The sequence below is a fragment of the Syngnathus typhle genome, linkage group LG19 (genome assembly GCF_033458585.1).
Source record: "Syngnathus typhle isolate RoL2023-S1 ecotype Sweden linkage group LG19, RoL_Styp_1.0, whole genome shotgun sequence".
Taxonomy (NCBI): Eukaryota; Metazoa; Chordata; class Actinopteri; order Syngnathiformes; family Syngnathidae; genus Syngnathus; species Syngnathus typhle.
Window position 1 is genome coordinate 6921088 of NC_083756.1, and position 13950 is coordinate 6935037.

Sequence of the window (13950 nt, forward strand, 5' to 3'; positions counted from 1 at the left end):
CCTTACCCGTCACTTCTCGAAGGTGTCGGAAATGAATACGTACTGGAAGAACTTAAATGCTTTCACAGTGCCTCCGGCGTTTGAGAAGAGCAGTCGGAGGTCATCCTCGGTAACATCTTGCCTGAAAATGAAGATAAGACGTGACACCAGCTCCACATTTACCCAAATTTGAAATAAAACGACACATCGAAACTAAGCAAACTACCATTTTGTTGTTATGGGCTCTATGATCATCTGAAAACAATTCTAGGTGTAACCAGGAACATGAGAAATAGAAATGTTCACAATGACACTTACGGGATGTTGGAGAGATGGAGAGTGGCGGATGGTGGAAAAATGTTTTGAAAGTTCTTGGATCCAGGTTTCTTGAAGCGATGAAGGGAGGAGTTCGCATAGTCCTTGGTCAGGCCCTGGTCGTCCAGGCCGTCGCGAGGCAGTGCCACCGTCTGGTGTTTGGATAGCGTGGCCCTGATAATTTTCCCATACATCTTTTGGCCATTCAAGTGGCTCATGGCTTTAGACGGATAGAGGAAAACATTTCAAATCAAACTAGGATTTCCCCTTGAGATCCATGAAGGACCCTCCTTATCGATCCATCGATCCACCGTAGCTCAAAAATGAAGAAATGAAAAATACTAAAATCCACTTATTGGAAAATTCAGTAATTGGATTTCATAAATGTATTTTTTTTTTTCCGGCACAACAACCGGTGATGCAACCAGGCAGGTGTAAATGCCTTTACCACAACACACAAGTGTTTGAATATTCAAATATTAAAATCGTCTCTCACGTAATCAATTCGTAGACAAGTTTCCTGGACAAGAATGACACATGTCGTCTTTGATTCAACCGGTTTTCTCCTCTTCTACGAAAATGTTTAATTGGGTGGATTGACTTGAAACTTCTCCCAGTTTCAGCTCAACGTGCTCAACCAATTTTATACCAGTACCTTTTGAGGGTTATTCATTTTGAGTACAACCTTAGACATTTTACAAAAAAAGGCTTTTTCAATTTTTACAACTACTCACCTAACTGAGCCTGGTTGGCGTCGGACATCTGAATGAGAGCGCTGTCTTTCTTATTGTAAAGAATTTTCACCCTCTGGACATCACCGTAGACTCCTACACGAGAGCCAGAACAAGTGGAGGTGGACACAAAGCAAGTCATTAGAAAAGCTAAATAAAACCAGCAGTGGAGACAAGGATATCTTAGACGAGAATCAAAGGAGAGAGAAGAGAGGAGCACACAGATGGAAGATTTCAGAGAGAGGTGTGCGGTAAGAATATTTAAAAAGAGAAAACAACAGCCTCGTAAATACATAGGTTATTAGGTTACTGTTGGTCATATGGCAAAAAATAAAAACATGCAAAACAAATAAATATTGCTTAACCATGCATTATTGTTTGCTGCAGTGAAATTGTGATTATAAACATTAACCCAAACCAATTAACTGGAAAATTATTTTGAGGGTAATTAACAAGCTACCTGACGCAAATACATACTAAGAATCACTTCATTTTGATATTAAAAATGACTAACAATTGTAATGAGAAATATAAAGAGGATGAAGATAGGAAGAAGAAAAAAAATAGATAGCAGAAAAGAGAGGAGAGCAAGAGCCAACGATAACATACCGAAGAGGGTAAACAGACTTTGGGGCGTAACCATCTTTAGAGGGAGAGAAGAGCAACAAGCAGCGTGAGACAGGTAGAGAGGTAGAAGAGTCGGAGCGGAGCGGAGGTAGAGATGGACAGATCGATCCAGAACGAAGGTAGGTAGAAGGAATGGTGTTTTTTGTTCTCCCCCCGGAGAGTGATGGAGATGGTGGTCATGGAGGAGGAGAGAAAAGTCGTGAAGAGGTTTTGAAGGGTGAGGAGATGGTGCAGGGAAGGGGGAGGGGGGGTTGATTTCAAGGGTTATACGGCCCCCCGATCAACACGTGAAGCAAGGAAGAGGGGTTACACGGAGAAGGGAAAAGGATGGCGGGGGGACAGTTGGGGAAGGGGAAGGTGGTGGATGCAAATTGGGGGTGGAAATAAAAAAGTGAGGGGAGGGACAAAAAATATAGAGGTCAGTACACTGGAATGCAGGTCAGCGATCATGGCTTGGATCGATGTTTTTAGCAATAATTGGAATCATTTCCATGTATAAATGTATTTTACCCTGGAAAAAGCAAAAGGGTAAAAAATACATTCATGTAAAAAAAAAAAAAGAATAATAATAAGAGAGCCATGACCATGGGATAAAAAACAACATGCAGCAATCTGTAGAGATACAATTGCACAGTGAGGGAGAACATTAGTGCAAAAAACAGTAGAAGGGCCAACATCTGCTTTGTGAGCATGCAATTGACATTCGGTGAGATTTGCCACATGCGAGAGTTGATGTGAAGCCCGTGTGAGCAAGACGGTGGCATTAAATTTAGCCCGTGAGGCTCAAATAACACTGAAGCGCAGTATCATAACTTCAGCATGATACTGTTAGAGACTTCGAATGACACAAGCATTCATACGCAGGAATGACAAGCTGATGGCCATGAGATCGGGCCTTTTTTTAATTTAATACAACGTAACATAAAGGTGAGGTAAAAGACGGAACTCCTTTTCGTGAGGGAGGTAATTGAGTGCAGGTTCACTGTACTGTTTTCTTAATATGTCTGCAAAGCCTTGACATCTTATCTCTTTAATACGCTCATCGTCTGCACTCGGTGAGTAGTAAATAAATGCGACTGTATTGCTGCCTCTGGCAAACTCAACCCTTCTCATTGGAGTTTGAAAACAACTGCAACAATTACACCGAGTCAATTTCTCCAATATATTCACGACAAACTTTTATCCGAGGTAGCTGTCCAAGATAAAAAATTGTAATATGTGGAATTGAATTCGCTGAAAGCAATGTGGCTGGAAATGGCAACACTCGCGGTTAAGATGAACCGATAAACTGCACGGTGGGGTGATGGGTAAAAAGGTAGCAGTGTTAATATGTGGATGGTTCCTCGATCAGGTGTGAGTGTTACTGACCTCTTCATTCAGATTGCTGACCAAGAGCACCCCACTGGACCCTGTCTGTCCAGCTAGCGCCACCCTTCCTGCAGCAGCAGCAGCGACCGCTGCTGCACTGAGTGGGTTCAGGGCTCCTGACAGGAAGTTTGGGAAAAAAAAAAAAAAATTAATAATCAAGATGCCACCGAGTCTATGGAGGACCAAAAGTGCTCAAATAAAAAAAATATATATAAAGAAATATGAAATATATTGTATTTGTATATTTTTGTGTTCATTTCATTTTAATTTTTAATGAATTAAATAAATAAATATATTGCAATTTTGGTCCTTCATACAAGCCGTCAGCTCAATTATCGAAAAAAAAAAAAAAAGTCTAGTAACTTAATTTCTGCTAAATAGATGTCTCATAGACATAGAAGGGAGGAATAAAGAGAAAAGTTGTATCTACCTGGAATCTTACCAAGGAGGGAGTTGTCTTTGCTGAGAGCTGCAGCTACGGCAGGGTCCATGGTGGGTTGGCCATCACCAGCAGGCAGCTCTGGTCGTGTGTAATCACGACTCTTATCATTGTTATATTTGACATTTAAGTTGACAAGCTTGGAGAAGTCAATCCGCAGTGTGCAGCACGCATTGTAGATATTCTGACCATCAAGTGCCTAACAGAGCAAAGCATACATGTGGTCCACACTAAATATTTGCATTTTGACAACTGGAAGCTAAAGGTCTCATTTCTTACCAGTTTAGCCTGCTGGGCGTTGACAGGTTCGCTGAACTGCAGAAGGGCTTGGAACTGGTTGTTCTTAGTAAATGTGATTATCTTCATGACGGTACCAAACTTGGAAAAAATCTGAGGAAAAAAAAACGCATATTTCAAATGACAACAAATAAATATTGCAAGTCTGAGAAAAATCTCGGAGAGGTAAGCTCCTGAACTTGCTATTTCAAAAAAGAGCTACATTCCACAATACCTGTTGTAGAACATCCAGTGTTACAGGGTAGAACATATTGTCGATGATGATCCGCAGTACTGGACTAGAGGCGGTGGCAAGTATTTCCTGGACATCTGAGGCAGGGGACGCACCAGACTGAACTGCCGAAACCGCCTGCAGCACCGCCTGGGTCCGCTGCAAAAAGAGGCCAAACAATTTATTTCCAATGTCGAGTGACAAGAGCATTTGACCCTTCCAAAATGTAGAATTCGGACACCACAAACCTGATTGCCGGCATCAGTTTTGAGCTCCTTGTGATTCGAGTATTGAATAAAGACGGGGACGTTGCGGATGTGAGGAGTGACGGTAGTGTAGTAGTTAACCATGGTGATGGCAGCATCTTCAGTGCCCATCTCCAAAAAAGCCTGAAAGGGAAGAGTATGAAATTTTAAAAAATGATTTTTTTTAAATCCTAAAGCACATGTGTGATTTTGCCATTTCTTTCACTCACTTGGTTCTTTCCCTTAAGGGTAAGGATATTGGTGACTTTTCCAAAAGGTAAGCCAAGAGCAATGATTTCAGTCTCCGAGGCTTCGTTGGGCAACTTCCTGATGTGAAGCACGCGAGACGGCGGTGCTTCCTCTACCCTCAGCTTTTTACTATCACTGCCACTGGAACTCCCATCTAATAAAAAAAAAAATACAAATATAAAATTCCGTGGGTCAGTCTAATCTAATCGTCTTATCTAACTTGCATCATTCGCTGGTGTGACAGAACAAAATGGCGGCGGGGGAAAAACTCACCACTCATACTGCTCATGCCATTGTTGGGACTGTTGTACATAGTCAGCTCATCTGATCCTCTCTGCAAAAAAAAAGACATGTTTTTTAGCACAGATTGATTAAAGATGTGTAGGTGGAGGAGACTCAAAAGAAAGAGGAGGTGGCTGCAAACTACACCATAGCTTTGAACGCCTACATGTTTCTATATAAAAAAAAGAAACTTTTCTCCTTTGACAAAAAACTTCTTTTGATTATTCTTTGTGCTTTCTTACAAACTGCTGCAGTGACCGAGCGCACACTAATAAAACAAATATGTCTGACTATCCTTTCCACCTTGTATTTTGCCTTCAATATGTGGATTCGATTCAAGGACTAGCTATCATCACCAGAATCTTTTTTTTTTTTTTACTGAGCAAGTACAGAAGTTGGCTGTCTAAAAAGAAACACTTTTAGTCATCTCCAAGGACTTTAATGCACTGGATTGCAATCGTGATGACTTAGGAAAAGATCGAAAGAAAAGCAGAAATGAAGTTGGAAAGCAAGACAGAGGTCCCAAGGCAAAAACCACAGCTGACAAAAAAAAATCAAAGGCTCATCTCACACTTGCCAAGGATTATTGTGAAGATCCGCAAGACATTTGGAGAGATATTCTTTTTGAAAGGTGTGAAACAAAAAAACAACAACAGGGCATTTGATAAAAAGAACATCAAGCCATTCTGGTGATAGAGTGATGATCTGGAGTTTCTATACTCAATCATGATGTGTGATTCAAAACCCAAACCAGCTAAACCGTCAGAAAATATGACTAGATTCATTTGTTCCGTCTGTGCCCGCTCTGACGAATGTGACCGACTTGCACGTCACATCATGGCGCCAGAATGATCCCTTTGTTATTGATGTGAGTGATGTGTGGATTGGTTTGTGTGTGATAAGCCCGAGAAACTCTGCACCACTGCTGATTTTTATTTTTATTTTTTTATATGCTGCCAAACATTGGCTGGCAAAGGTTTATGAATTGCTTGTATTTTGCTTTAATAAAAACTAATGAAAGTAGATGCGTATCTTGCAAAAGGAGTCACAAGGGTAGATCTTTTGAAAAAAAATACTAAAGATTAAAAAGCAAACTTACCTTCACTCCAACTGCAACGTCGCTGATGCTGAAAGATAAATAATTGCTTATTAGATCAAAAGAATGCTAAAACTTTGGAGCAAAGTGTTGTTTCTTCAGTGTACTATGGAGATATAAAATAGTAAATAAATATAAATTGAAATACAAAAATGGAATGGGTGTACTTAAGTGACATGTGGAATAATAGTTTGTGTAACTGTTGTGTTCACCTGATTTGTTTGTCATTTAAATTAAAGCTGAAAGTCTGCAAGTAAAGCACATTTTGTGGTGATGTGTTTACAACCAAACACGTGACGATTGTGTCATTGTCCCAGTATTTATGGATCAACCCATTTGGCTTTGTTTTGTTTAGGGATGGGATACATGGGCGTGTTTTGCCATCATTATTGGCGTTGATCATTTATTCACAAGATGGTCCGTTATAAATCGTGCAGCATTTCCTAATTGAGAAACTCACGTGCAACTGAAACTTAAGTAACTTAAAAGGTTTTAATGAGACTGACAGCTACATATTTTCAATTTATATATATATATATATATATATATATATATATATATATATATATATATATATATATATATATATATATATATATATATATATATATATATAGAGTATACTTCATATTTACACCTTCTAAAACCAAAACATGTATTTCATGACTGTTTCAGTGCACTGAAGTTTGTTTATTAATAGATTTCCACTTGACAACATTTCACTTGAAGATTAATCATAGTTCCAGGCTATTAAGGCACGCATGCATGCTTCAATGATATTAGATAATGAAGTAAAAGAGTTTCATCAAAGTGAGTGGGCAGCCACTCAGCCACTGCGAGGTGTGCAAACGTTGCAGGCGAAACACAAAGGGTGACCCAATAGAACGTTCCTTTCATTCAAATAGAAGCTGGCTCGTGGTTACTAAATTATTCGACTGCATTCAATGTCCCTCCGGCGTGCAAGCATAATTGAAATAAATATAGAAAACAAAGCTTATAATGAGAGAGGCACGTTCCCAGTATGGCAGGTTGCGCGTGGCTATGGAAACCAGTTAACGCTGAGATTACAAACTCAACCCAATGCAAAACGCATTTGCACATTCAATGCATTCAGTTCGAAAATAACAAAACAATTACCCGTCCATTTCTGATTATATAGTGTCTCTGCGTTGGGTCCTGTTGTACCTTCCAGCTTACATCAACGGTGCAAAAACATACACACGAGAAAATGGAGGCGGCGTTTAGTTCACCTTATGACGAAGTGAAGCGGAAATTGACGAAAATGCACGAAGATTTTGAGTGCACGATTAAAATAATAATGCTAATAAAATCTTATTAAAGTACAGGGGTGATTCTGATATAAATTTTAGCAAATTATCTAAATTTGACTGGTCAATCCAGTGTACCGTATAGTCTTTGGTCTCTGCCTTGATACGTCGTCGCGTCCGCCATATTGAATGTGTCACTTCTGCCTATGCAAGACTGCAATATAAAGCCAAGTCCCCAAAATACCAGAAAAGAAATCATTATCTTTGTTGTTTTCATCAGGAGGGTCTGAAAAATCACCAATTTGGCAATGCTACTGAGAGCATTCGCTACATGAAGTGGAACTTTCAAGTTCCCGGAAGGAAAGAAAACAAATACTGTATATTGTGTATTGTCATTAATCGTATTCCCTAATTGGCACATGGTGATTGCCTGGCAACAAGTTTAGGGTCTACCCAGCATCTCATTCAATGAAAGCTGGGATAGGCTCCAGCACTCCTGGAATTCTAGTGAGGATAAATGGTTCCGAAAATGGATGGATGGTTATTCCACTTGTCATTCATGTCATTAGGTTAGAAGTATGGCCTGGTTTTGTTGGCAGGGCAGTAAGGACAGCCTGTTTACTGGGAAAAGAAGACAGGGAGGAAAAAACGAACAGTTTACGCATGATGATTAATCTTGACAGACAGACGTCATGCTCCTGGGCTCCTGACAACGTCACGCCCTGAGTGAAATTAACACCCAACTGCTTATCTAAAAGGACCTGGGATTTAATTAAAAATGACATTTCCCTGAAGACTTCAGCTTCTGAGGCTGCCATGTTGAAATTAGCTGATGAGGGGCCCTCTGAGCTAGGGAAATAAGAAAACTGTCAAACACTCTGTCAAACGGCAAATCACTACCGTTTATCAGTCCTGCTCGCTGTTCAGGAAATAACAGTGGGCTGAAATCCCCGTATGGCACGATGGCATTAATAACAAGGAAAAGGGGACAAAACAAGCCCATCAAATGTGATATGCAAACAAACAATGCGGTTAGAATGGGAGGGGGAATATGGTTCCATAATAAGCTTCTGAGCCACCACAAACAAACTATTTTATCACTGATGAAAAAGCTTCTGATAACCACTGTACTCGGCATCCAAGGCACCCCGAGGTATTTACAGAAATCCCACCATTGAGCTTGCATTACACACATACACCGAAAAAGCGACGGAATCGTGAAGTAGAGTGGACAGGAGTAACTCACGACAATAAGCTGTGACATCACTTGGCTTGACACGCAACAAAACAAACTGTACGGGTAGAGGGGAGCAAAACACACTCTAATTAACAGAAAAGACAGCAGGGGATGACAAGACAAGGGAAGGAACTAAATTCTGTGACACAGGCGCGGAAGGAGGAAGCTAATGATAGACAATGACATACATGCACAGGAATCTTTAGTTCAAAAATGTCTTTAAACGATTATTCGAGGATTAAAATATGATGCAATGAATTTGATAATCGATTTGTTGTCGATTAATCAATGACACTCTCCCGAAGAAAGCAAGGCTCAACACATGGAGGCATGCACACACATTCATGCACTCAGAGCTCATTTATAAACATTAAAAGTGTTTCCAAGTGCTTTCTTGCAGGTGCTTCCAAATGCCAATTGAGAAATCATCGTTGCAACCACTAATTGAAGGTTGGAATTCCGCAGTTTGCAGTGCCATACATTAATGAAATGTGAAGGCTAAAACTCGAAGGTGCCAAAAAAAAAAAAAATCTAACGGCATTGGACAAGTGTTGGAAGGAGGTGGGGGAGTTTAAACATTACCCCAATATGGAAAATGATTCTTCATTGCCTATTTAGAAAAATTGCCTGAACGTAATTCAATTTAAAAAGAAATGTTATGAAGTCAGCCTGCTATTGTTCTCCAATCATGTATTTGAAGGGCAAAGATAGAATCAGCCTCTTCAATTGCAGAGCATTTAAGCCTCCCTAATTTAATTTGCATCTACACCCAAGGCTAATGTTTTTTTTCTTTTTGTTTCTCCGTCAGGTGTTGTAGGGACACTTGATCCAAATTTGAAGTACAGTCAAATAAAGGATCCTCACGGCACAGTGCCATCAACATGTCTGCTTTTCCCTTTTGCAATTGCCATGAAATGCACTCAGCAAAGCAAAGTTGGACTGAAAAACACTTAACACCTGCAGCTCATTGCAACAGTCAATGTGCCCATTCGTTGGTTTAGTTTTGCCTTGAAACGAGTTTGGCTCCACAAAAGCTATATGGCCGTTAAGTAGTTTGCACCGAGTGCCGTGTTTATTAAATTTTAGTCATCTCAGATCAGTTTTAAAATGTGTTTTGAAGAGATAAAATGGCAAAGTAGGTCCACACAATTAAGACACTCAAAAGTGAGTCCAGTCACTTCAAACTAAATCAATCATAACTTGAGCTTTGAGGGGGAAAAAAACATGGCATGTATATCCATCCTCACTACCCCCCCCCCCCCCCCCCCACCAAAAAAAAAGATTCATCACTCTTCTTTAATTATGAAATTACAATGACTTCGATGCAATTGCCGACTGGCAGCCAGTCTCAAAGTAGCATGTGGTTTACTAACAAAATAAATGAACATGGCTTGAAAGCCTCACACTTTTGCTGAAAGGCATCTGCTTTCAGGCTTTTTCACAACATCGAGCTGCACAAGCCAGGCTTCCACTTAAGGACACACAACACGGGATCCTTGGCCAGCGACATTTGCCAGGCAACATGACAGTGAGTGCAAAAGGAAGCTTTTGTAAAGGGACACTTTTGCACTCACTTTTTGCTACAAATTGTTCCCCTGCTTTACAAATAGAGAAGTCAAAGACACCAACTATGAGAAGAATGTGAGCAAGTATTTTTTTTGACTCAAAGGAATTTTATATAAAATTCTTAAAACCAAGTGACAATGACATTACAGTTGCCCAACCAATCACGGCTCAGCGTGAGAAAATTGGTGAGCCGTGATTGGTTGTGCAACTCGTCAGCAAGAGGCAAAATGGCCGCCCCCTGAGATGGATAAAACCAGACGGATTTTGCCTTTTTAATTCATATTCCATAAACTAAAAATAATCAGATAATATAATATAATATAATAATCATAATCAGAACGCTGTGTTTGAAATAGTTGGACTGCCCGGAACATCTTACAAAATATTTTTGGGGGTTGACGTCTACTTTAAGTAAATGAATAAAAGCCCAAATTAACAATCCCACCATCCTTAGGTTTGCCAAACACACTCTTTAATCTACTTTTCAGTTTTGAGTAAATGAGCAGGTGACGTTTCACCTTTTACTCACGGCGAGAGAACGATAGAAAGAGTGGGAAGCAGAGCAAGGATTGAAGAAGCAATCACAAGAGAGAAATGTCATATTTGCATATCTCAAATATACATCACAGGATACCCGGAAAGGGGGCTGCGAACATAGTTTTGCATATTGAGAGAAATTTCCGTTGCTTTTCAGGGAGCACTGTTTGTGTGCAATTTAAAAAGGAAGATAAAGGTTATATTGTACTGCGGGGAAATAGAAGTCTGCCATTTCTAACTACAACTCCAACTTAAGGATGGAATCCAACAATGGCTGTTTTCCCCGATGAAACAAAATTACGCAGAGCCAAGTTTACGAATTCAGCGCATGCTGTGTGATGTCTCGTGTTTGACTGTACTGTGTGTCCAGAAACATGAGCTTATTGAGCTCTTTGGCTTTAAAGCATGATGTCATTTGAGCCAAATTGGCTTAGTGGCGTGTTAGTACTCTCTGGCACCTCGCCGACTAACTTGCCATCAAAGTGGAAGCGCCTTTATGCAAAAGCTTTGGCTCCGGTGATCTCTTCCTTCTTTCAGCCAATCTGCTCAGATGAGATGACTCCAATATCTCAATTAGAGCTTTCCAAGGCAGACCTCATTCGGAAGCCATGTAATTTCTCTCACTGCCAAGCAGTCACACTCTTCTCCAAACAATAGGACCAATTTGTTTTGATATGATTAGAATAGATTAGCCTTCACCAAAGCTGTTGTTTGTGATTAATGAGGCCGTACAACCTAATCAGCTAGCAGATAGAAAAGCTTCAACCGTTGACGCGCTAGCGTTTATTACTCGAGTAAACTAAAGCTATTAGACCGTGCCGAGATGCTCTTACCAGTTCGAGAAACTGTCATCGATTGTTGTGAATAAGATGAATATTTGAGTGAAATGATACATGCACTAATTAAATTATTCACGCAGGCTTTCTGTCTGCTGTCAGGTAGGACAAAAATATATGCTGCTTAACGGGCAGAATTATTCACAGGGATGCCTTGGACCGGTCACAATTAGGTGCCTTGTCCGTTTAGATTCGTCAACTGGAATCCAAGCGTTTACTGCGAGAAGCACATATCTTTGGTCATTTTTTAACAGAGATGAGCTATTTGATGAGTCTGTATCATTCGAAGCTTGGTTTTCTTTTCCGTTTTGTATTTGTTGACTTTGAATTTATTGTCTCTGCTTTTTGGTTAGGATCAGGTGTTTTGGGTGATACCAAACCATGTTCTACGAAAAAGCTAGATTTTTTTTGTCTGGTGAAAGAAGAGAGCATATTCTTCTTTTGCTAAGTTTGTTGCTTATTCCGTCACAGAACAGTCTCTTGGAATATCAGTCAAAATGCTCTAAAACGGCTGGCAATTTGGAGGATTCGACTTTGAAAATGGCTGGCAATTTGGAGGATTCTACTCTGAAAATGGCTGGCAGTGAATGACTTTCACTTGGCACTATGACACTACATAAGTTATTTCCAGGGGGGAACCAATGTGTCATTTATCTGATGCGCCCGACCATTTCCCTCACTTAAGCAGGTTACGCTACTGACAGCTTCTGTGGCCTATTAAAAAATGTCCTTCTGTGAAGTGTTAGTTCAGTGCCCAGGGAAGGTGCTTCCGACCTTAAAGTGGTCTTTTACTGTGATGAATCTATTTGTGAAATGATCAATTATTTTAAAATCCAGTTCTTGGCGGATTCAGTAAAATCCTTTTGTGAAGATTGGGGTTGACTGTATGTTCCACTATACGACCTATTCTAATAAATCTTGTATTTTATAATTCAAATATTTAAAAAAAAAGCTGTTTATATTACATTGATAAATTGCCCAGATTTTTCAAACAAAATTGTATCTGCACTGCAAACGCTGACCTTTTTTTTATTGTCATACAACTATGGGCTCACGCAGTTGAATCAACAAACTCGTGGCCTTTTGGATGAGGCTCGGTGCCCTTCTTTTTTTTACAGTTTTAGAAAATGTCAGTACTCAATGTATGCTGTTTATCTAACCATCTCATTTCCGTCACAAAGACAGCTGCAGTGAAAGGCTTCAGGTTACTAGCCTCACTACCTTTTTCTTTTCGAAATACAGAATGGTTATAGAGAGGTTGGCCTTTTCAGAGCTTTGAACAATGTTCTGTGAGCACTCTATTTCTCACTTTGTGACTTTTAGGAGCTTATGATGGATGCTCGCCTCCTACCGACCTTCTCACATTAAACTGTGAATGGTATCACTCAAAGTGGCCCTGTAATGCACAAATAACCGCCAGGCATTGTACAATAAATGCAAGGATGTGGCAGCGGGATATGCCAGACCTTTGGTTGAACTCCAAATAGAGCCTTCTGTTCCCCTTTTGTCTAATGTAATCAGTCATATAAAAATACCATGACTTATATCTTTCTAATGCACTTCATATGGTATGGGGCTAATACGTATAAAGATGGCTGTTTATGCAAATCCGATAATCAGCTATCATAGAAACCTTTCACATAGTATTACCCATAGTGTTTAGATCAGTTTATAAAATGTGTCATTCCGTTTGAACGTAACAATCCTTCGATGTACACGACACATGATTTAGGAAATTCACATATATCCTTTGAGGAAAAATTCAAGGTAGCAAAAGTGTTGCAGTATAGCGACTCCAATGATACAACGATGGCTAGTGCCAAATCCAAGTAAAGGCTGGCAGTACTGGCAGGATTGATGATTCTGTTCTGGAAGCAGAATTACGGATGCAGCGTAGGAGGCTGGTGGGATTAATTACACAAGCATGGGCCAGACTGTGGTCCTTTTCAACCATCCATCAGAATGAAGGAGTTGTGCCATCTGGAGGAGTCAGTAGTTTCCTGAACATATAGTCTTTGGGTATCTGAACGCTCTTGGGGAAAAGTTATACCAACCAATCCTTAATTACAAAAGGTCATGGAATTTGGGATTTAGATCTGTTGGTCTTCCAAGAAGAGACTTTGTCGAAATGTGAGAGATGGGAAAAAACCAAGAGCTCTGGGATGGGCAACTGTTAGTAGACCTTCAACTACTACCATCCAAAAGGTTGACCTACTGGAGGTGAACGTGGGGGGAAAAAAAACCTGACTGTTCTTTAGAGCCCTCGGCGGTTGCAGCAGGAGGAAAAGAGCCATGGGCGAACTAACAGAAACGTGACAAAATGCTTCACGATGGCTGTGGCTCAAAAAAAAAGGTGAGCCCTGGAGTCATGTGAGATTTGCCTCACTTGGTCACCTGCAGGAGTATATATTATATGTAAAGATCTGACACAGGAAGACATCTGACACTCAATTGAGTTGCTTCAGTGGTTGCCTGAGTTGTTTAAAACGCACTTCTCGACAAAAACATGGATCAAACTCAGTGTTCTGCTTTGCATGGACTGTGGGATAATACAAGAACAAAATATTTAAATGCAGCAGGAGCAAGAGAGCATTTTTTGACCTGGAAAGTAAGGAAACAAATGTGCTGCAGGCAACCACCTGTACCCAGCGGCATTAGCGATGTCTC

The 13950-nt window shown here is 40.2% G+C and overlaps 1 protein-coding gene across 4 annotated transcripts in view; it reads right to left on the reverse strand.

The window, feature by feature from the left end:
- Positions 1-7094, reverse strand: part of LOC133143926 (polypyrimidine tract-binding protein 2-like) — a 49456-nt gene extending 42362 nt beyond the window's left edge. For 2 of the 4 annotated variants that reach the window (XR_009710511.1, XR_009710510.1), the window contains exons 1-11: positions 6977-7094; positions 5843-5870; positions 4735-4795; positions 4443-4615; positions 4216-4356; positions 3971-4126; positions 3739-3849; positions 3451-3658; positions 3021-3136; positions 1635-1668; positions 1029-1121 (exon numbers count right to left, since the gene is read on the reverse strand). Coding sequence is in view for 2 of the 4 variants with exons in the window: in XM_061266205.1 (XP_061122189.1) it covers positions 44-121; positions 298-514; positions 1029-1121; positions 1635-1668; positions 3021-3136; positions 3451-3658; positions 3739-3849; positions 3971-4126; positions 4216-4356; positions 4443-4615; positions 4735-4795; positions 5843-5870; positions 6977-6984 (1424 nt within the window). In the remaining 2 variants the exon portion in view is untranslated. Of the gene's footprint in view, positions 1-43; positions 122-297; positions 515-1028; positions 1122-1634; positions 1669-3020; positions 3137-3450; positions 3659-3738; positions 3850-3970; positions 4127-4215; positions 4357-4442; positions 4616-4734; positions 4796-5842; positions 5871-6976 lie in introns of all 4 variants that reach the window. The other 2 variants (XM_061266206.1, XM_061266205.1) reach the window with 2 other exon arrangements.
- Between the last annotated feature and the right edge of the window lie 6856 nt (positions 7095-13950).